At 42.0% G+C, this 24,308-nt stretch overlaps 2 protein-coding genes across 15 annotated transcripts in view; one reads left to right on the forward strand and one right to left on the reverse strand.

Moving 5' to 3' along the window:
* The window catches only part of ralgapa1 (Ral GTPase activating protein catalytic subunit alpha 1), a 244,010-nt gene extending 242,145 nt beyond the window's left edge, over window positions 1-1,865 (forward strand). For 11 of the 14 annotated variants that reach the window (XM_078233782.1, XM_078233789.1, XM_078233790.1 and 8 more), the window contains one exon: window positions 1,573-1,865. In XM_078233782.1, the coding sequence (XP_078089908.1) occupies window positions 1,573-1,721 (149 nt within the window). In that variant the 3' untranslated portion in view covers window positions 1,722-1,865. Of the gene's footprint in view, window positions 1-283; window positions 399-1,572 lie in introns of all 14 variants that reach the window. The other 3 variants (XR_013500019.1, XM_078233800.1, XM_078233783.1) reach the window with 3 other exon arrangements.
* Window positions 1,866-19,078: 17,213 nt separating this feature from the next.
* insm2 (insulinoma-associated 2) lies at window positions 19,079-20,500 on the reverse strand. The gene has a single exon (XM_078233111.1). The coding sequence runs from the start codon at window positions 20,498-20,500 to the stop codon at window positions 19,079-19,081; it is 1,422 nt and encodes a 473-aa protein (XP_078089237.1).
* Between the last annotated feature and the right edge of the window lie 3,808 nt (window positions 20,501-24,308).

Raw genomic sequence — 24,308 nt, forward strand, 5'->3', positions numbered from 1 at the left:
ATTAAATACTCTAAGAAAAATGCAAGATAAGTATGGTTCCCAAAATATCTGGCTTTATCCACTATATGTAATTGTCAGCTCTAACTTCTATTTAGAAGATGTACAAGTACAAGCCAGTGAGGCGTGGCATCAGGATTTCTGCTCATTATCTCTGTTCTGGACATTAATTATTAATACCCTTCAACTTTAGTATTTGTGTCATTTCTCACACCTGTTCTCTTTTTCCCTTTTCTCCTCTTCTTGTCCGATTCACTTTTTTTGCTTCATTTTCTTCACTTTAAAGAAAGAAATGCTGTGATATTTCTTCTTCTTCCCAAACCTCCACTAGAAAACATTGGCCTCATCAAGGTAAAGGGCAAAGGCTTGAAACGGAAGGTCTTTCACGCTAGCTATGAATGGTATGCTGTGCAAAATTTAAAACAACTTCCTTCAGCCTGTCATTTCTATTTCCTAATTATACTTGTAACTGATATAAATTATTTATCTATTTTGCATATTGTTTAAAAGGGGAACCAATCTGTAAATTTATATAATTTTGAATATGTTTCTTTAAATTACATTTCCAGTCCAAATAATGCTTTAATTTGGACTGCAGAGGACCATAAAGTGGATGGCAATTAAATTGCATAGCTAAGGTGTTTGCTTTTTATTTGAAACCTATTTTGGATATGTTCTGAGCCATGCACCGAGTGTTGCATAACCTAAATTGAATATGCCTCTTGCGTAAAGTGAAGTTAACAATTATGGCATTGTTATAGTACGATTTCTTAACTGAATCTCATCAGTCCAAATTAATTTGACTTTAGTTTAATTAAGCTTAATTGCAATCAGTTGTATTACAGATTTAGCCAAGCTTCCATATTGCTTCAGATATGTTATAATTTGTGGCAGTAAGTGCACAGTTCAGTGTCAGTGTGCTAAATTGGTTGTTCTAGTTTGTTGTGTGTTTAGTTTATATTTTTGTTAATTTTATTTTGGCAATTTTTGCTATGGTATATTCTACATTGTTTTATCTTATGGAATGTATTTTTACTTTTTTACCTTCTACATTTCTATTCCTACCCAGAATGGAAAAATGTTTTTCCGATTTAATGTCAATGATGTAGTGCCCAAGCCGTTTGATTTTTATATTTTAATGAATTCTGCTGACCTACAGAGCCCTGCAGAAGAAAATCTGTTTCTCCTTTTATGTTTTACTAAACCAGGACTGGTTCACTTGACACTGCATAGTCACTTTCTAACATGGAACGAGTCTCTTGCTCTTGCACTTTTCTCAGTGTGGGCTGATTTGATTGCTCACCTAACATAATGTATGTTCACTACTTTTCTTGGAGCATGCATATCCTTGTTCCTTTCACAATAAAACTAAGCTTATGCTAGCTAATTAATTTAATTCGCTAAACATGTCTGTACTTTTTGCACTACAAAAAAACCGTAAAATCCTGAAAATATTTAAAATAAGTCTCAGGAGAGTTAATTTTTAAAGATCTCTTTACAAAGAGCAATCATTGACAGAAGAAATCACAACAGTATCTCGTATATAAATAATGTTTTCCTTCCACTGTCTTGCAGGCTCATGCCCAGAGAGTCAGCAGGCCGAAAGTCCTGCAGCACAGGGAGCGGACGGGATCGACTTAGCCTCTCCAATGTCACCTCGTGCTAGCAAGAGTCGTATGTCTATGAAATTGCGACGTTCTTCTGGTTCAGCTAATAAATCCTAATGACCACATCACAACAAAAGTTACACTCCTAATTCCTTAAAACTAGCCATAAGTCAATGCTGAGTTTTTTAATTATTATTTTACTGCTTAAGCCAAATGTTTTGCCTCTTGCTAATTTAGTACATGCGTGTTACCACTCCATATGCAATTAAAACCTGTTCCTTGTAAACTATTTTTATTAAGAACACTGGAGTTCTATTTTTAGCTTACCGAAATATATATTTTAGCAATCTATGCTTGGTTGTACAGTGCAACTACCCTGCACCTACTTGATTACTTATCTGTATATTTACTGCACTTTTAATCATATTTACGGTTTTGAAAAGCATTTTCTTTTCTTACTGTATTTGGCTAGTTCAAATCAGGTGAACCCATTAGTTCTTGGGTATTATCACTAGGAAATTATGATGGCAGTTTAGCTTTGCTGCATATTGTGGACTTTGTACATAATTTTGTTTTTCAGTAGGAACATTTCAGATTACTTGTGCACAATTCAGGAATGTATAGTAAGTTTTCAGTTTGTATGTAGATGTAAAGTTATGTTTCAAAATATATTCACCAAATCAATCTTATGGCACAAAACATGTACAGAATATTTTCATTTTAAATTATAAGATATGAATTTTCCAAGGATTGTAAATGGTCTCTTAGCATTTCAGCGACAAAACTTAGCTTGACAACAAAAATCTTCCTCAAAATGAAATATATGGACATTTTATTTGAAACACTGACATATCATATATAAATATATATAAATATATAATAAACGAATTTAAAGTGCTGGAAATGCAGTTGAGTTACACTATTTACTTGTGCATGGCTTCCACCCAAGAAACTAGAAATAAATACTGTAAGTAAAATCTGACAGGAGCCAAGTGAAAGTTATTGTTGAAGTGATGAGAATTCTGGATGTATTTAGATATGCGCTCTTACAGGGCTTGCACTCAGTATGTTTTCAATCTTCTGTGATTTATTCATTAAGGGGAAAAGGGATCATTTAAGAGTGTCTGTATAACCAGTTGAACTTGAATTAAGTCAACTTTAAATTGCGGAAGTGCAATATAATGCACATTCCAGCTATTCAGATGTATTTTCCTACAAGGAAGCATTATTATTTTGTAGGTGAATTGTAATGTTACTACTAATGGTACGTAGCATGATGTCAGTACTAACTGCATGTGTAAATATCATATGGTAAAATATATATTATGTATTGTGATTCATGTAGTTGTCTATAAAATTTGTAATGGCTGAAGATGCGCTGTTTAATATTGCAATAAAAAATATTCTTACCTTGCCTATTTGTGGAAATCTTTGTATTAGCAAGATTAAAATGGAAAGTGCTACAGTTCAGTTTTGCAGAACTGCTAAATGTCTTACTGTGTTGAGAAATGTCAAAGCACAAGGGAAACCAATAAATATCAAAAGTACTGTCACTAATTATGTGTTCACTTCCATTCCATACATCTACAAAATTATTGAAATGTTATCAGAGGTATTGCTAATGCTTGCTTGAATGCACTGTTTTGGTATATTTTCAATGGAGGGGGATTTTCCACCCCTGTTTTCAGCAGGCAGGAATGACAGAAGGGACGGAGAATTCAACAGGAGTGCCCCAAACGACTTTTACGTCGTCGGGATTTTCCATTCCGATTGTCCCTGCTTCTTCCTCTCAATGATGTAATGGGTTTCCCAACATGAAAGATCGGGAATGCCATTACCATACATTTCAATGTCAATAGCGGGCTTCCCCACTCTATTATTCCCCCACATAAGGATTTCCCCTGGTTTACAACAGCTTTTGACAAACGGGGGCCTGGCAAACCATCCCTGGCAGGGGCGCACAGGTAAGTACATACCTGAGGTGGGAGGGCGTCATGCCCAGGTAGTTCACTCTGCCAGAGGGCAGTGCTGGGGACGTACCAGGGGAGGGGGTTCCCTGTGTCTCGGGGGAGGGGGTGTGCGTGATGGGGATCCGTTTTATTTTTCATTTTTTGAATATCGTGGTGCCTTTTTCTTGATCTCTGGAAGGCCAACGTTGCTGAATGAGCCCATCCAACTAGTGTGACATCAGAGGATCCACCTCCTTGATTTTCTTTGCCCAAGTGTCAAAAAATATGAGCGATGTAGGAGAAACACACCCTGATGGGCGTTTTGCGAACAACTTTTCACTATGCTGATATATTCCTATTTGATACCACATCAGACCAATTTTAGCCCTCAGGTAATAAGTGTCCAAGAATTTAAAACATTCAGGTGGGAAAAAAATCAAATAATAAAGGCATACCAGCCGCGACAGCTGTAGTTAAGATGGCTGCCGGCTCCCCCACACTTTTAGCAACTGAAACTTTGAGCAAAATTCTTGTCTCTGATCCCGACAAATCCAGACTAAGTTTTGGCTCTGGAGCTGAAAAATTCATTGGAAGAGTTGCTGGGTCCTATTCAGATTCCCCCAGACGCCATTCGTCTAGCTGTCGATTCTCACGCCAACACTCTTACTGACTTTGAGACGGCCCACCCAGACCATAGCAACAAGATCTGTGTGCTGGAGTCCAAGCTGACTGGTAATTAAGGAGACTGTGACGTTGCAAACCAAAGTTGATCCAGAAAATCCGTCAAGATGCCAGAGCTTAAACATTTGTTGGACTATCTGAAGGAACCAAGGACTGTCAACTTTGTTGACAGGCACCAAAAATCTTCTTGTATTTAGTCATTTTCATTATGTAATGGATCCTTTTGGCCTTGTTTTCTTTTCCATTCAAGTTACTGGTCCGTTTTTAAAGTCTTCCTCCACAGGCAGTCAAGTTGGTACGGGACTCTCAATCAGACTAATTACATGGAATGTCAGGGGATTGAATGGCCCAGTAAAATGTTCTAAAGTGATCTCATCTCAAGAGCCTTAGCACTTGATAATGCTTTTCTTCAGGAGACACACCTCTGTGTTAAGGATCACACCAAGCATGGATTGGCCAGGTGTTTCATTCTAACTTCAATGGCAAAGCTAGGGGGATGACAATTTTAATCAACAAAATAATACAGTTCTCCCCCTTAAACATGATCTCAGACCCCGGAGGTCGCTATACAATAGTTTAAACCCCTGTTGTGTTGGTGAACGTCTATGCCCCTAATTGGAATGGCTTCTATCCTCCCTTCCCAACCTGGTCACACACCATCTTATGTTCAGGGGGATCTAAATTGTGCCTTCAATCCAAGGTTGGATCATTCAAGTCCAAAGACTTGCACCCCTTCCAGCCTATCCAACACACACTCTACTTTTATGTCTTAAACGGGTTGTGTTGACCCTTGGTGTTTTCTTCACCTGGTCACAAGGAACTTTTCCTACTTCTTTCATATATACCATGCTCACTCTCACAACGACTGCTTTCTTTTAGACAGGTCTCTTCTCCCCACAGTTAAAGCTGCTGAATATTCTTTATTGTTATCTCAGACTATGTGCCTCGTTCCCTCAACCTGACTCTTATACCCAAGGCTAAAAGCTGGCCTCCATGGAGATTTAACACAGCCTCGTTATCTGACAAAAATGTTTGTAAATCTCTATCCACTTGTATAGATGTTGTATCAAAACAAAATAAATCTGATTCCACCACCCCATCAGTGTTGTTGAATATCATCAAGGCGGTTCTCCGGGGGAACGTAATTTCTTACAATGCAAATATTATGTGACAATACTGTGTTTTAAGAACTGTATTTATATCATGTTTCTTGTGAAGGGAATGTTTTAAACTTCAACTCTGATTACTGTGTCACTTTGCCTGCTCCAGGCAGCCCACATGCTGAGAATGTAGAAGCACAATTGATCTAGATATCGGAATGTTTGTTTTAATCTAAACAAATGCAGTTTTGTTTGTTTTTGGGTTGCCCTCTGGGGTTTCAGAGTAGGGTTTAATTAGGTTGATTGACAAGAGTGCATCATGTGCTATGAGGAGCTAGGCTTATAGAGGAGAAAAAGCAGGTAGTTTTCTGTTTGGATTTGCAAGGAGCAGTACCTCCTCTCTCTCTCTGGAGATTGAAGTCTGGAACCTGCTAGAAAATAGATATCTCTCTCCAGACATGTTAAAAGGCTTGAGGACTGACAATCTATGAAAGCCTGTGGCAGGATTTTACGGCCTCACTCGTCCTAAAACTGTAAAATCCCATCCGAGGCCAAAGGACTTTTCCATGGTTCGCCTCGCCCGCTCCAATTCCTGTGGTAGATGGGAATAATAAAATTCCAGCCTGTGTTTTTTGCTAATCGATTGAAGAGGAGTTTACATCTATGAGGAATATTACTTAAATTGGAACTAATAGAGATAGGCTAAAAGAATTACATCTTGGCATGTTTAAGTACTTCAATTGGTAAAAATTACTCCAATTCTTTTTGTTATAGTTAAACAGTATTGCTAAATAAAGTTTATTTTGATGAAAGCTTCTTAGCGGGTCAATAGAATCACACCTGGAGTGAAATAAAAGTTTAAAAAGTTTATTTATTAGTCACAACTAAGGCTTACATTAACAATGCAGTGAAGTTACTGTGAAATTCCCCTTGTCGCCACAGTCCGGGTCAATGCACCAAACCAGCATGTCTTTTAAAATGTGGGAGGAAACTGGAGCACCCGGAGGAAACCCACGCAGACACGGGGAGAATGTGCAATCTCCACACAGACAGTGACCCAAACCAGGAATCGAACCCGGGTCCCTGGCACTGAAGCAGCAGTGTTTGCTACTGTGCTGCCCTTATGCTCACACTAATGCCAAAATCAAAAATAGTTGGAGCCGAGGCTAACTTCTGAACTGGCCCCTAACAATTAACAAACAAATAAAATTAAAACAATAAGAATTGATGGATTCAATTTTTGGAATCGACCATCAATATTCCATGACCTCCACCCCTGTGTTATATGCAGACAGGATAAAGCTGCAAACTCAGTTTGATCTGCTTTCCACAAGTAGAACTGAGTATATGTTGTAATGGTCAATGGGGACTTTTTATGAAGTGGAGATGCCAGCGTTGGACTGGGGTGAACACAGTAAGAGTTTTAACAACACCAGGTTAAAGTCCAACAGGTTTATTTGGTAGCAAACACCATTAACTTTCGGAGCGCTGCTCCTTCATCAGATGGAGTGCAAATGTGCTCTCAAACACGGCACAGAGACACAGAAGTCAAGTTACAGAATACTGATTAGAATGCGAATCCCTACAGCCAGCCAGATCTTAAAGATACAGACAATGTGGGTGGAGGGAGCATGAAGCACAGGTTAAAGAGATGTGTATTGTCTCCAGACAGGACAGCCTGCAAGTCCAGGAGGCTAGCTGTGGGGGTTACTGATAATGTGACATAAATCCAACATCCTGGTTTAGGCCGTCCTCATGTGTGCGGAACTTGGCTATCAGTCTCTGCTCAGTGACTCTGCGCTGTCGTGTGTGGTGAAGGCTGCCTTGGAGAACGCTTATCTGAAGATCAGAGGCTGAATGCCCGTGACTGCTGAAGTGCTCCCCCACAGGAAGAGAACAGTCTTGCCTGGTGATTGTCGAGCAGTGTTCATTCATCCGTTGTCGTAGCGTCTGCCTGGTTTCCCCAATGTACCATGCCTCAGGACATCCTTTCCTGCAGCGTATCAAGTAGGCAATGTTGGCCAAGTTGCAAGAGTAGGTACCGTGTACCTGGTAGATGGTGTTCTTACATGAGATGATGGCATCCATGTCGATGATCCGGCACGTCTTGCAGAGGTTGCTGTGGCAGGGTTGTGTGGTGTCGTGGTCACTGTTCTCCTGAAGGCTGGGTAGTTTGCTGCGGACAATGGTCTGTTTGAGGTTGTGTGGTTGTTTGAAGGCAAGAAGTGGGGGTGTGGGGATGGCCTTGGCGAGATGTTCGTCTTCATCGATGACATGTTGAAGGCTCCGGAGGAGATGCCGTAGCTTCTCCGCTCCGGGGAAGTACTGGACGACGAAGGGTACTCTGTCCGCCGTGTCCCGTGTTTGGCTTCTGAGGAGGTCAGTGCGGTTTTTCGTTGTGGCGCGTCGGAACTGTTGATCGATGAATCGAGCGCCATATCCTGTTCTTATGAGGGCATCTTTCAGCGTCTGGAGGTGTCTGTTGCGATCCTCCTCATCCGAGCAGATCCTGTGTATTCGGAGGGCTTGTCCGTAGGGGATGGCTTCTTTAACATGTTTAGGGTGGAAGCTGGAGAAGTGGAGCATCATGAGGTTATCCGTGGGCTTGCGGTACAGTGAGGTGCTGAGGTGACGTCCTTAATGGAGACACGTGTGTCCAAGAATGCAACCGATTCCGGAGAGTAGTCCATGGTGAGTCTGATGGTGGGATGGAACTTGTTGATGTCATCATATAGTTGTTTCAGTGATTGCTCACCATGACTCCAAACGAAGAAAATATCATCGATGTATCTAGTGTATAGCATCGGTTGAAGGTCATGTGCGGTGAAGAAGTATTGTTTGAACCTGTGCATGAAGATGTTGGCATATTGAGGCGCGAATTTGGTCCCCATGGCTGTTCCGTGTGTCTGGATGAAGAACTGGTTGTTGAAGATGAAGACATTGTGGTTCGAACAAGACTTCTTCACCGCACAGGACCTTCAACCGATGCTATACACTAGATACATCGATTATATTTTCTTCCTTTGGAGTCATGGTGAGCAGTCACTGAAACAACTATATGATGACAGCAACAAGTTCCATCCCACCATCAGACTCACCATGGACTACTCTCCGGGATCGGTTGCATTCTTGGACACATGTGTCTCCATTAAGGACGGTCACCTCAGCACCTCACTGTACCTCAAGCCCACGGATAACCTCACGATGCTCCACTTCTCCAGCTTCCACCCTAAACTCGTTAAAGAAGCCATCCCCTACGGACAAGCCCTCCGAATACACAGGATCTGCTCGGATGAGGAGGATCGCAACAGACATCTCCAGACGCTGAAAGATGCCCTCAGAAGAACAGGATATGGCGCTCGACTCATTGATCAACAGTTCCGATGCGCCACAGCGAAAATCCGCACTGACCTCCTCAGAAGACAAACACGGGACACGGTGGACAGAGTACCCTCCGTTGTCCAGTACTTCCCCGGAGCGGAGAAGCTACGGCATCTCCTCCAGAGCCTTCAACATGTCATTGATGAAGACGAACATCTGACCAAGGCCATCCCCACACCCCCACTTCTTGCCTTCAAACAACCGCACAACCTCAAACAGACCATTGTCCGCAGCAAACTACCCAGCCTTCAGGAGAACAGTGACCACGACACCACACAACCCTGCCACAGCAACCTCTGCAAGACGTGCCGGATCATCGACACGGATGCCATCATCTCACGTGAGAACACCATCTACCAGGTACACGGTACATACTCTTGCAACTCGACCAACATTGTCTACCTGATACGCTGCAGGAAAGGATGTCCCGAGGCATGGTACATTGGGGAAACCATGCAGACACTACGACAACGGATGAATGAACACTGCTCGACAATCACCAGGCAAGACTGTTCTCTTCCTGTGGGGGAGCACTTCAGCAGTCACAGGCATTCAGCCTCTGATCTTCAGATAAGCGTTCTCCAAGGCGGCCTTCACGACACACGACAGCGCAGAGTCGCTGAGCAGAAACTGATAGCCGAGTTCCGCACACATGAGGACGGCCTAAACCGGGATGTTGGATTTATGTCACATTATCAGTAACCCCCACAGCTTGCCTCCTGGACTTGCAGGCTGTCCTGTCTGGAGACAATACACATCTCTTTAACCTGTGTTGAATGCTCCCTCCACCCACATTTTCTGTATCTTTAAGATCTGGCTGGCTGTAGGGATTCGCATTCTAATCAGTATTCTGTAACTTGATTTTGTCTCTGTGCCCTGTTTGAGAGCACATTTGCACTCCATCTGACGAAGGAGCAGCGCTCCGAAAGCTAATGGTGTTTGCTACCAAATAAACCTGTTGGACTTTAACCTGGTGTTGTTAAAACTCTTACTGACTTTTTATGAATACTGGGTAGAGTTTTTTTTGGTCACCTTCAGGCCCACCAACTCAAGTGCCACTCTTTCTTGGTTTATCTCCCAAGTCTATGATTCCTCCCATAATCTTACTACTGATTCCCTTAATATTAATTCGGCCTTCACCTCTTTTTACAGCAACTTCTATAAATCTGAACCCCTGTTGGATAGTATAGCAATGGCTGACTTTCCAACTAATTTGGATATCCCATCTGTGGATGTGCACATGTCTAGAGACTTGGACAATCCTTTGTGTCTGAAGGAGATAATAAACTGCATGAAGTTAATGCAAAGTGGCAAGGCCCTGGGGCCTGATGGTTTCCTATCGACTTTAATAAAAAGTTCTCTACTCAGCTTACTGTCCTGTCACTAGATATGTTCAGCATCTTATTGTCTCATGGTTTTCTGCCCCTAACACTGACTCAAGCTTCCATCTCTTATACCCAAAAAGGTCAGTTACGGTGGCTCATATTGGTGATCTCTGTTAAACGCAGACATGGAGCTGTTGGCTATAGTATTGGCATACCGATTGGAGCCTTGTCTTCCTGGTAAAATATCGGAGGATTGAAGTGTTTTTGTGAAGGGGCACCAAATGTTTCAAATGTGTCGTCTTCTCGACATTATACTTTCCCCAACTACTTCGGCAGACCCCAAAGTTGTTGTCTCTTTAGATGCAGAGAAGGCTCTTGACCAGGTAGAATGGGATTGATTATCTATTTACAATTTGGGTAAATATGGGTTTGGTTCAAAATTTATTTCATGGATTCACTTTCTATATACCTACCGTACTGCAAGCCTGCACATTAGCTCTCCACACAAAGTATTTCCCTCTATCCAAAGGAACCCGCCGAGGGTGCCCGCTGTCTTGATGAATATTCTCAGCAACTTTGACTCATTACTTGGGTACAAATTGAATATCAACAAAAGTGAGTATTTTCCAGTCAGCCCTATTACTAAATTACCCCCGAAGCTTTGCTGTTTCGTATATCTGGTGCTGTCTTTCGTTACTTAGGTGTGAACATAACACAGTCTTTTGCAACTCTTCATGGAACAAACTACAAACCTAGTCACCAAAATTAAGGTGGATTTACAGCGCTGGGATAAGTTGCCTCTTTCCTTAGTTGGCAGGATTCAATCTATAAAAATGAAAATTCTATCCAGGTTCTTGTTTCTTCTTCAATGTCTCCCTAACCATCTATCAAAATCATTTTTTGTCACGGTAAACAAGCTGATACTAACATTTATCTGGACAAGCAGAACCCCCAGTGCTTTTACAGTGGTATCTCAGAGGAGTAGATGGGTTGGTGAGCTAGCTCTACCTAACCTATTGTACTATTATTGGGCAGCCAATATTCAGAAGATTTTAATATGGCATCTTGATCCAAGTATAAATTGGGGTCTTATGGAAGCACATTCCTGCTGCTCATCCTCTCTCCCTGCATTAGTTTGTGCTTCACTCCCTCAAAATACACCTCAAGCCCCATTGTGATTTCTACTTTTAAAATTATGGAAAAAATGTTGTCAACATTTTAAACTTTTCATTCTTTAATTGCTGGGCCCTATTTGCAATAACCACTTATATTTGTTTTCCAAGCTTGACTCGGAGTTTGCCTTGTGGAGGGGAAGGGGACTTGAACACTTTAACAATCTGTTTGTAGATGGGGTTTTTGCCAGTTTTAACGGGCTTACAACCAAATTTAATTTGCCCCAATCTAGTCTTTGCCGCTATTTTGAACTCAGTAGTCTTGTTTGTTTCCACTGTTCATCCTTTCCTCAACTACCTCGAAATTCATTGCGAGGGACTTTATCATTGTCTCAAACCTACGGAGGTTCTATTTCAAGATTGTATGATCTGATGCTGTCCTCTGGCCCCTCGCCTCTCCAGAAGATAAGAAATGATTGGGAAGCAGAGCTTGGACTTGACTTTGCGGACAATGGGTGGGAGAAGGCCCTCCTTAGGGGCAACTTCACATCCTCCTGTGCTCGGTTAAGCTTAATTCAGATTAAAGTTTTGCACAGAATTCACTTCAGCCTAGGCTTTCTAAAGACCAAAGTAAATAAAATGCCTGGAAATGTAGGAAGTATTACTGAATAATAAATACAGAGTACACATAACAAATTCCCACCAGTGGCTCCATCTGAAATTCTACTTGTAGGAGATGGCATGCAAGGTAAACAGTGCAGACAAAAATCACAAGGTAAACAGGGCATACAAACTATTAAACTTCCCAAGGTAATAGATGGATGCAGTTTAAGAGGTTCACATCAGTATGGTCAGAGACTTCTGTACTAAAGGTCGGCTGTGATCAGTGAGATTCATACCAGCTTGGGTCAGAGACTTCCTACACTAAAGGCCGGGTGCAGTTGGTGAGGATCATGTCAGCTTGGGTCATGTCGCTTCAGGTCACGGACTTACTGCACTAAAGGTCAATAAGATTCAAACAAAGTGTGGTTTTTGGGTGTGTTTGGTTTTGGATTTATATACTTGACTTTACAAACCTACCCACTCCCACAGTTACCGCAACCACAGCTCCTCATGCCCTGCCCCATGTAACGACTCCATCCAATTCTCCCAGTTTCTCCACTTCCGTCGCATCTATTGCGATGATGCCACCTTCAAAAACAATCCTTCTGAAATGTCTAACTTTTTCCTCAACTGACTATGGTTGACAGGGCTCTCAACCGTGTCTGACCACTTCACATACCTCTGTCTTCACCCCTTCCCCTCCCTCCCAGAACCGTGATAGTGTTCCTCTTGTCCTCACTTTTCACCCAACCTGCTTCCACATTCAAAGATCATTCTCTGCCATTTCTGGCAACTCCCACATGATGCCACCATTAAACATATCTTACCCTCAACACCCCTGTCAGCATTCTGCAGGGACCACTCCCTTTGTGACACCCTGGTCCTCTTCTCCATCATCCTCAATCCTTCCTCTCCTTCCCACTGCACCTTCCCAAGCAATTGCAGAAGATGCCGGACCTGCCATTTTACCTCCTCCCTCCTCACTATTAAAGACCCCATACATTCCTTTCAAGTGAAACAGCATTTCACTTGCACCTTATTCAATTTGGTTATTGTAATTCGCTGCTCTCAATGCAGTTATCTCTACACTGGGGAGACTAAACACAGACTGGATGAGAGGCTTATGGAACACCTTCAATCAGTCTGCAAGCATGACCCAACCTTCCTGCTGCTTGCCATTTCAACTCAGTATCTTGACCTTATGCCCACATGACTGCTCTTGGCCTGCTGCAATGTTCGAGTGAAGCCCAACGCAAACTGAAGCAGCGGCACCCCATTTTGATTAGGCATGTTACAGCCCTCAGAACTCAACACTGAGTTCAACAACTGTCACCTTTTGTCCTCTATCTTGAGTATTTTCAAAATAAAATTGCCCCAGTGCAACCCCCCACCCTGGGTCATCTATCATTTGTTCTTAGGTTTTGTTTTCAATTAGCATTGACTTTTGTCCTCCTATTAACACATTCTGATATCTTTCCTTCATATCATTATTAGCAACTTCCATATTCCTTCACAGTGCCATTAACACTTCCTCTGTCTTGCACCCTACATATCTTTGTTACAATCTCTCCTAGATCCCATCTATCGCTGACCTATTTTGCACCATCTGCTCCATCCCCTCTTATACAGTATATAATCCATCACATTTTCTGTCTCTTTTGCGCTGAAGAGTCATTCGGACTCAGAACATTAACTCTGTCTCTCTTTCCACAGATGCTGCCAGACCTGTTGAGTTTATCCAGCATTTTCCATTTTTATCTGATTTCCAGCATCTGCAGCATTTTGCTTTAAACTCATTGATCGTTCGTCCCCTTCCCTTTGCTTCAACCCCACGCCTTCTTTGAATCTAACCTTTCGCCAAGTATTCATGGTGCCCTCTGAATTTTCGACTCCAACCCTGAATGGGCTGTCCTCAGCAAAGATCTCAGGTTAGTTCCCTTAGCTCCCAACTCAGTGAATTTTGAGCTCAGCATTATGCTGAGTTCTTCTTCCATTGCCTTTGTTACAACATCCTCCTCTTTGGTCAGGGAACCTTACCACAACCCTGGACCTTTTTACCCATCGCCATTGTTCTCCCTTCACCTGGAAACCTCCCTCTGGCCTCTTACTCCTGACTTTTTCATTGAGAAACATCAACATAGTATCAACTGGCTCAATTTCTCTCTTCCTTTCGCTCACTCTTAACATGTCTCCCTTTGAAGCTGCTGCATTCTTTCAGGTCCAACACTAACATCATCGTCAAACACGCTGATAAGGGTGGTGCTATTATTATCTGGTGAACCGACCTCTATCGAGCAGAGACCAAATGCCAACTCTCTGACACTTCCGCCCCCTACCTCTTCCTGGATAAGGACCACACCACCAATTATCAAGCCATCATTTCCAAGATAATTTCCTCTGGAGATCTTCCTTCCATAGCTTCCAACCTCATAATCTCCCAACCCCAACAGCCTGCTCCTACCTTCTTCCCAGGAGCCAAAAACAGGACTGCCCTGGTGGATCTCCCATTTCAGCATGTTCCTGCCCCACTAAATTGATTTCTTCAAACTTCAATTATTTGTTTTGCCATTGTCGAGTCTTTCCCCACTTATATCCATAAATCTTCCAATGCCTTTTGTAATTTTAACAGTTGCTAGTTTCCTGGCCCTAACAATCTCCTTTTCACTCTAGTCACTCAGTCCCTCTGCAATTCGCTCCATCACCCAGACAGTCTAAGGGTTCTCCACCTCTTCCTCGAATGGAGGCCCAATCAGTCCCCACCTTCCTCTGTCTGACTGAAATTCTTCCCAAATTGAACAACTTGCCGTTTAAATTCACTCACTTCCTCCAGAACAAAAGGTGTTGCCACAGGTACCTGTATGGGTCGTATTAATCTGTTTTGTTGTAGGAAATGTGAACCATTCATTCTTCCAGCCATACTCAGGCCCCCTCCCTCAGCTCTCATTGGTGACTGTATTGCGCCATTTTCTGCTTTCACTGAACCTTGGAAAATTTCACCCATTTTCAATTGTCACCTTGCTTTCGTTTTCACATTTTCAATCACTGACTCCTCCCTTCTCTTACTGGATTTCTCTCTCTTCATATCTAACAATAGGCTATCAGTCAATATTCACTATACCCACTGACTCCCTTAGCTATTTCATTATACTTCTTCACTTCCTGTAAGGACTCACAAGAAATGGGAGCAGGAGTAGACTATATGGCCCTTGGAGCCTATTCTGCCTTTCAATATGATCCTGGCTGATCTTGGGTTTCAACTCCATTTCCCAGTCCATTCCCCATAGTCCTTAATTCCCTGAGAAAACAAATTTCTCTCTATCCCAACCTTAAATATATTCAATGATGGAGCATCCACAACCCTCTGGGATAGAGAATTCCAAAGGTTCACAACCTTTGAGTGAAGTAATTACCCCTCATCTCAGTCCTAAATGACCAGCCCCTTATCCTGAGACTGTGCCCCACATTTTAGATTCCCCAATCAATGGAAACAATCTCTCAGCATCCACCCTATCATGCCCCTTCACAATCTTTTATGTTTCAATGAGATCACCTCGTATTCTTCTAAACTCCAGAGAAAATGGACCCAATTTGCTCATCAAAGGACAATCATTTCATCCCAGGGACTAATTTAGTGAGCTTGCTATATGTTAACTTTTTGCATTCCTTGTACATGCACACCTATAAATTTCTCACCTTTTAAACAATATTCAGCTCTGCTTTCAACCAAAGTGAATAACTTCACACTTCCCTACATTATAATCCCTCTGCCATTTTGTTACCTATTCACTTAACCTGCCCATATCTCTTTGAATTTTCTCTGTGTCCTCCCTACAGCTTATCTTTTCACCTAGCTTTGTATCATTGGCTAAATAAGATACATTATTCTTTGTCTCTTCAGCTCAGTCATTATTATAGATTTTAAATAGTTGAGGCTTCAGAACTGACCCTTATGGTACTTCACTACCTGCCAACTTGAAAATATCCCATTTCTGGCCACTATCTGTCTCCTACCTGTTCACCAATTCTCTATGCATGCTAATACATTACCTCCCACTCCATCGCACTTATCTGAAACAAAAACAGAAAGTGCTGGAAAATCTCAGCAGGCCTGACAGCATCTGTGGAGAGAGAATAGAGCCAACATTTCGAGTCAGGATGACCCTTCAACAGAACTTTTACCATCGCATTTATCTTGCCCATTAACCTTTTGTGTGGCAACTTATCAAAACCTTTTTGGAAATCCAGGTATACGAGATTTACTGGTTCCCCTTTATCTGTGTTACTAGTTACATCATTAAAATACTCCAATAAGTTTATCAAACAGGATTTCCCTCTACTAAAATCATGTTGATTTGTTCTAATCATACTATGCTTTTCTAAGTGCATTGTTATGACTTCCTTAATAATAGATTCGAGCATTTTCCTATCAACTAATGTTAGATTAACTGGCCTGTGGTTCACTCTTATCTTTCCTTCCATTTCGAATCAATTGAATTGTGGAAAATTGCAGCCAGTGTACCAACTATCACCTCAGTTATCTCTTTTAGAACCCTAGAATATAGGCCACCAGGTTCTGGGGATTTGTTGCATTTTAGTCCTTTAAGTTTCTAAGGGCGCCACACTTCTTCCTGAATCTTCCTAAAATTAACCAAATGTGAATTCACAAAAAGCAAGCTCCTAAGGCCAATTATATTGACTGCTCATCAATCCATGCATCGCTGGTGCATTCAGTAATTTTGTTTATTAAAATGTATGAAAATAGCTCAAAAATGACATAAGCAGGTAAGAAAATACATTGAGTAGAAATCATTTTTACGTATGAATTATCTAGCAGACAATAAATATCAAGTAGTGTAGAAATATATCACTTGCATGATAAGCTATTTTGGAACCTCATCACTATGTGCAGCACAAAACAAACAAAATTGCAATCATTTATTTGTACAAAGCAAATAATGAATATAAAGATACATCAACATATTCAATTTTGAAATAGATTTCAATGCAGACACTTTAAGGTGTTCTCTTTCAAAGTTTTGCAGTTTATAATTACTTTTTACAAATGGGCTTTTGCTAATCAGAAAATTATATTTTATATGTAATTATTATTGGATTTTTCTCTGTTTTGGAGACTACTTTTTCCCCATCACAAGAGGCCGTCAGGAATTTGTTCTTGATCCTTTACTGCGGTGGTTTAGAACAGCAAAAAAAGAACATTTCTAGGCAAAGATTGGTTGACTCATTCTGCATTTCCTCACTTGACTGATGATCAGGAACTCGGCATCAATGGGATTGCGAGGCAATTGGTTTTGCGTAAGTGCAAAACAAATAACTTGTACTTGACTTACACATAATGCTCAGAAGGCTAAATCTGAATAGAACAAACGTTGGTTATCTTTCTGATGTAAAGCATTTCCATCTCATTGTTGAAAAATGACCAAATCAAAAGTTACGGGGAAAGGGCAGGAAAGTGGACATGAGGAATGTCGTATCAGCCATGATCCTATTGAATGGCGGAACAGGCTTGAGGGGCCGAACAGCCCACTCCTGTTCCTATTTCTTATGGTCTTATGGTCCCATATTCTTGCCAGTGAGCATGTTGAGTAAATTCACCACCAGCACTGAATCCAAATGAAAATCGTTTTAATGAATTGTAAGGCAGAAAGCGTAAAATTACTGTCTTTGGCAACTAAACTGTTGAATTGAAAGTAATTTTAGTCCATTTTGTGTGTAATCACAGGTACTGTAGAATCATGGGAATGTTAGTGGACTAGTAATTCACAAGCCTGGACTAATTATGTAGTGACGTGAGTTTGAAACCTATAAGAGCAGTTGGGAATTTAAATTCACAATTAAGTGAATCTGGAAAAACACATGTCCTTTTGAGAATAAAATTGCTGTGCTTACCTGGTCTGGCCTGCATGTGACTTCAGACCCACAGCAATGTGATTGACTTCTAATTGGGCTAGGAAGCCCCATTCAAGTGCAGTCAGGAAGGCAGCTCACCACCACCAGCTCCTCGGGAATAGTTAGGGTAACCTTGCCAACATTCCCATCAGGGGAACAAAGAAAAATAAATCCTTTTTTTATTTGTTTCATCCTATTGTTGCTTCAATGGCAAAGTAAAGTCTCTGAAAGAAAAACCTTTTCATGCCAGTTAAATAAAAGCAGCAGATCCTGGAAACATTTACTTACCTGTGGATAGCAGTTAATATAAATATGAATGTGAAAACCATGCTGTACAAATAATATCATATGATTTGTACATCAAACCACTTGTGTAATTTAATAATTAACACAAAGAGTAATATGTTTGCAGAACATACATGACTTATGTAAAATTAAAAGTCTGATTTGTTTAAAAAGCTTTATCCCAACTGTTTAGTAGTAGCAACCCCATCTAAGATGAGCTGTGATAAAGTCAATAATATCCAAGTACTAAAACATTTACTGTACTGTGCAATAACACATTAAGATCAATCATGTTGAATCAAATCCTAATTGAAACTAGATCAAATTTTTATCCAATAGTATTTTCTTATGATGTTCCCAATTGATGGTATTGGAATCATTGTGATAAGCACTTCATTGGAGACAACAATAAAAAAAACAAAATATTCATTGATTTGGTTTAATTGTTGAAATGTAGCATAGAACCTTTCAGGAAATGGTGACTTGATCAATATTTAAATGGCTCTTACTGAGCAGCTAGGTCATGAGTTATAGTCTACAAGGAACCATAGGCATCTCTCATAACTCTCTGAATTAGGAACAAGTAGTTGTATAGTTTGAGGGGCACCATGCCACATCAGGTCAAGTCAAGAAGGCAGCCTTCAAGAACTACCACAACTGGAATGGGGATTGAACCCATGCCCTTGGTGTCTGCAGCACAGCCTAGCATTACCTCAGTTGGTCAGTTGGTTAAACAATCTCCACTGAACAGCTAGTGCACTTTCAAACTGGCCTGACATCGAGCACATTTACTGAGTGAATCAGTATCATTGGGTGCTTTGAAGAAACCATTTTATCAAATATAGCAGAAAGTTCAACAGTTGTGAGAGCACGTTCCTGCACAATGTCTTGAGTGAGTAAGGATTGATCTTGAGTCTTTCATTGTACATTTCAAAAATGATGAAACAATTACATGGAATGTACTGCACATAAACAGGTGATTCAGCTGACTTCCTCACCTAACTCCATATAATCCTTCTCCTTAAATCCATCTCAACTGTTCGCCTCAGCCACTCCCTGTGGCAGTCAAATATACACTCTGGGTGCAGAGATTTCTTCAGAATTTCCCCATTTGAGTGGTTAGAGGTGTCATTAACAGCCTGGCCTGATGGGTAGCTGCAGGAGAAAGACCTGCCTGTTCTCTGATGGGTGGCACTTGTTGGTGTGCCTGGTGAGTCCAGGTGAGCTGAAGAAGGTGGATGGGCAGTGTTTGCAGGAGAAGAGCTGAGCTGGTAGGGGGCTGGCATCACCATGCTCCTTAGGTATGGGGGTCCCGCACTGATCCCCACAGCTGGGCAGCGCAGTTTGCCCACGGCTCACGGCCTGCCACAGTGCCTGCTTGGTGCGCATCTCGGCAGATGGCAGATACCCATCGCACAGCTGGCAGGGGAGTGTGATCCGGTTCAGCTCCAGGCAGTTGGGGAAGGTTTGGTGGGCGGCCAGGTGTTTTTTCAGGTAAGCCTGTCGCCGGAATCTCTTGCTGCAGTAAGGGCACTCGAAGCGTTCACCCTTCTCGGGAGCTGCAGCAGGCAGTCCAGCCTCTCCCGCAGAGGAAGACTCCATGGAGCTGTCCATGGTGCCAGGGCCGCTCTCTGGGTGTCTGCTGCTCTGACTCCCAGAGCTCAGCCTCTTGGAGTTCTCCTTGCTTTCAGGGTCTACTCTCCCTGGCTCTCCAGGGCAATTCTGTCCCTCTTTGCCAGGGTTTGAACTATTGCTGGTGCCCCCGGGGCGAGGTCTGTGCCACCTGCGATGTGAGGCCAGGTTCGCGGGGCAGCTGAAGATTTTGTTACACTCGGGGCAGCGGTATTCGACACGGACAATCCTGGAGCATTTATGCTGGGCCAGAGAGAAGGAGTCTGAATATCTCTCCTTACACAGCTGGCAGATGAATTCAGCCAGCAGCCTGCTTGCTGCCGGTCCTGGCGGGTTGCAATCTCGGGCATCCACCTGAATTCTCAGACCCAGGACAGGCGAAGTGCTGACCTCGTCCTGGAAATTCAACTTCCTGATGGCTTTCGGCTTTTTGGGGGCGGCTTTGTGTTTGCGGTGCCTGGGATCTGGGACATGCGGCTCAGGCTGTAGCTGGACATCTACCGGGGGGCAGGAAGCCTGAACCAGAAACCTCCCTACTGGCTTCAGAGACTCTACACAAAGAGACGAGTTTAAACAACTGTCCAGAAAAGCAGTTTGCAGTTTGCTGTCGGTGGGAGTGCGGGAGACATTGACCAAGCCAGAGCTGGCATACTTTAAAGGTGTGTTTTTAGTGAAGAATCCCCCTGAAGTACCATCCTCAGAGAGTGAGCCCATTCCCTGGGCTGGGACTTCAGTCTGTGTAAATGCCTTGGGAAGCGGCTCCGAGCTGTTCCTCTGAGAGCTTGGCTGGTCTGGACACCCAACTGACCACACATCCAAAGGGGGGGATTCAACTAGCTGATATTCCTGGTCCTCAGTCCGAATCCTATATGAAACAGGAGACGATTTATTGTTCCTTTTCACTAAGAATCCTCGCGGCATCTTTAAAGCAGTGTTGGAGAGCTCCCCAAAGATAAATCAACGTGTGTTCTGCAAGAGCAACCTCCAGATTTCAGTCCAGTATCTCTCTGTATGGTGAAAGCCGTCAGGAAACTGGAGTGCTGGCTCTCGACATGACTGCCTTGCTTTTATTGACAGAGGGGCTATTTGATAAGGAGACTGGTAGTCCAATCAGTGTGGAGGGACGCTGAGGATGGAGGTGGAGAGAAGGAGACAGGAGGAGGACCGCGGCATGATCTATTGTGACAAGGAGGTAAGCCAGCACTGACACCAGCAGTCTGCTATAGGGAGAAAGCAGCAACGCAAATGCAAACCTCCCTCTGCACACACACACACACACACTGTAATACTCACACTCCCTCAGATGTGTAACTTTTTTAACATGACATCATTTTCTGTCACATCACAGCGCTTACAAATGGACCAAATCACTGTTACCAAGCTACAAGCGCACCAGAATCCTGCTGCATCTCAACAACACACCTTTTTGATGTCAACTTTTTTTTCCCTGGCGCCAGACAACAACAATAAAATACCCACCACTACCACCACGTTATTGACTGTTTTGTTGCATTTTTAAATTCAATTATAAGCATCTTTCTGTAAATCGCACAGTTCCTGTGCTTCCTCCATAAGGTATTTCGTTGACAAAACCCTCTTTCTGTGTACTCTCCTCATATACTAAACGATTTCGTGGTCGAATAATTGTTTTCTCATTGAGAATCGATGCATTCTTATTTCTATCTTTTGTGATTAAACAGGCATGTGTTCCGAGAAACGGAAATCAGTCCTTGGATTCGGGGTAATTGTTGGTAAAATTGCGTGAGTTATTCTAGTAATGAACTATTCGATGCGTACAGATCAATTAAAATAATATTTCTACTGCTAGAAGGTTATATATTTTGTTATAATTATATTCAATTTCAAAAGGCGTTCCCTTAAGGCAGTAAAATATTCCATATCTATTAAATTATTACGATATTTGGAGTGATTTTGGACAAATTGCTTTATTCTTGTTGAAGGAAACGTGGGGATTTTCTGATTGAACCGTATTGGAGTTTATTTGCTATAGATGTGAGACATCTGTGTCTAATCCATAACCTGGCGAATTATTTTTAAACTGTCTGCAGTAAGTAACGGGACGGCTAATGTTGTAATGTGCAGACCAACAGAAGTGTGTGTGTTTTAACACTCGCTAAGACCCAGAGAAAACAACAATAACATAAACACACTCAATTATGCAAACATCTCAGGAGGCACGTTCATTTACCGTCCATAAATTATGGAATTGTTTGGGTAGAAAATCAACAACGTAATGATACAATTGGATTTATTTCGGCCATGATTGATTGAAGGCTGCGGCTCAATCTGTAGACAGCAGCAGCGGTTTTCATATTCCAACTGCATCGGTGCAAAATCGGAATCAAATTTAACAGGCTTGAGACAGTCAATCAAACTCCGAAAGGTGCATTCCCATTTAGCGTGAATTTCCGGGGGGGGGGGGTGGAGTTACAACCTAAAACTTCTTAAGTTATTAGCTCAAGAGTTGTATGTACTAGGATGGTATGTTCTACACAGCCTGTTCGCTGTTGTTCGGAGTACCTCTGAGTATTAGGGCGCGTGTCTCTATAATTCAGCCTCTATATCCCTCTCCTTGATGTTATCATGACTGAACGGAGGGGATTATGCGGATCCTATGGTCAGTAAGGGTAACGGGAGCTGGTACACTTTGAAATTGTAAATGTTGTGTCTTAAGGAACTGAGTGTATCCCCACGCTTGAATAAATATTTGTGGTAGTTAATGAGTATTTGCGTGGGGAAAGGGCCAGTTTGTTCGGCTGCCTGTGTTCAATAATCTGCCATCTCCGCCCAAGCACCAGCGCTTATTTCCATACAGCTGCATGCATGTGCCTCCAGCCAGCAGCAGCTACAGCGGGATTAACTGTCCAAGCAGCCTCTCCTTATAGCAGTAGGACATCTTTAAAATGCACTTTTATTTAAACGAAATCAGATTACAGGTTTAAACATTATGGGGCTGGTTTATCCTGGGGAGAACAACGATATAAAGCATTGCGTGATTATGATTATGTTGATCCTACAATTTTAATGCTGGGGGCGCCCGGCTGCCTTTTCGCCCAGGATCTTTAACCATTCCACAATAAACCTGCACCAGGAGTAATGCCTCATCATATCTGAATAAGCTTCCCTCGTTTGTTGTGGAGACCAAATCATTCACTCCCACCAGAGTTTAGTTGAACCATTCTGAAAAAAAATAGTCAACAGTATCGTGTCAACACAGTATGTCGAAGAGTCGTGTGTGGGATCAGTACACACATCATATTTAATCAGTGTGTTATCACCAATCCACACGGCTGCAAGTTGACACAAAGCAGCTACCTTTCTGATGTGAACTTGGAATTTCCTGAAAACTTAAACCCACAAATGGATTTCGGGAAAGGTGCAGAATTCTAGTGAATGCGGCCGCACATAATATCACACAGAATAGGAAATGGGGGAAAGGAGCTAAAGTGATACCGACCTGTGTCGATACTTGAAAGCAATAGAAACACGCGTTACCGAAGAAATTGTAGCATGCTTGGAAACCAGGATGTAAAAAAAAAGTGTCAAACTTAACGCTTTAATCGTTTCTGGAACGATTGGATAAAATTGAATGATATGATGTGTTTTCCATCAGTCTGGCGTTTAAGGCAGTGAGAAGATGTAGCGGTTGTTCTAGTGTCGCTCTCCTTTCAGCACTAGAGGAATCAATGATGCTGCGGATTCACAAACAGGACACGTTTATTTACATTAACCCCGCACCAAAGAAATGTCTAACATTTACTAAACCCTTGCTAGATTAATGTGCATAACTGCATGTGTAGTTTTGACGTATAGTGAAAAATAACGTTCCACTAAATAGAAAATCTAACCTTGTGCGTATATTTGGGCGGGGTGGGGGAGACGGGGAGAGAGATAGGTCTGTTGAATTGTTCCTTGCTGTAATTATTAGTCCCAGATTTTATTTTTCATTGAGAGCAGCGCGGTATTTGAAGCAAATGCGCTAAACTGGATAATTCCTTTGCCAAGGTTTCACGTAGAGAGGATTAGCACAATATAATTTGCCATGTGTTTATTTCAGCAGATCCTGTTAATTATCATTGCATCTGATAAGTAAATTGATGAAAACCCAACCACCTAACACGGTTGCAAGGTGCAGAGTATTCTGCCTAATACATTCCTCGAATAGTGCCGCCAGCTGCCTTGTGTTAGTTTATTTATAATTGTTTAGTCACAATGTTTTAGTGTAACTCGAAGCTCACTCAGGCTCTGGTAACTTGATGCCAGCTGCTATGTATATCCCTGACACTCGGTAAGGACAAGGCAACACCGGATTGGAGACTAAAATAACTTATCTGGGAGTCTTCACATTCCCTTTTCTCAGATTTGCTGAACCGTATTAAAGGTCGAATATATTTCAAATGACGCCCTTAGGCCCCAGAAAATTGAGAATTGCACTTGTATGTTCACAGGTATATTTACTAATCTATTACTGTAAACATGCCTACAATATTCCGTTCTTTATGTTGGTCATATATCATTCTACACGCAAATACTCATATTTAACTAGCACTTTCGATAATGTACTTCTTGTAAACAGTTGTTGGGAAGCACAGTTGTACGTTGGAATCGTGTTACCCAGAAATGCGGCTGGATTAAAAAGTTGCACATAACCTCACCTGCTCATATATCTCTAGCGACCACGGAAGATGCAAGTTGATAGTAATTGCAA

This window comes from Mustelus asterias, chromosome 18 (assembly GCF_964213995.1).
Source record: "Mustelus asterias chromosome 18, sMusAst1.hap1.1, whole genome shotgun sequence".
NCBI lineage: Eukaryota > Metazoa > Chordata > Chondrichthyes > Carcharhiniformes > Triakidae > Mustelus > Mustelus asterias.

Bases quoted from the DNA above. Each gene is read 5' to 3' on its own strand.
- insm2 (XM_078233111.1), bottom strand. From the start codon at position 20,500: ATGCCGCGAGGATTCTTAGTGAAAAGGAACAATAAATCGTCTCCTGTT.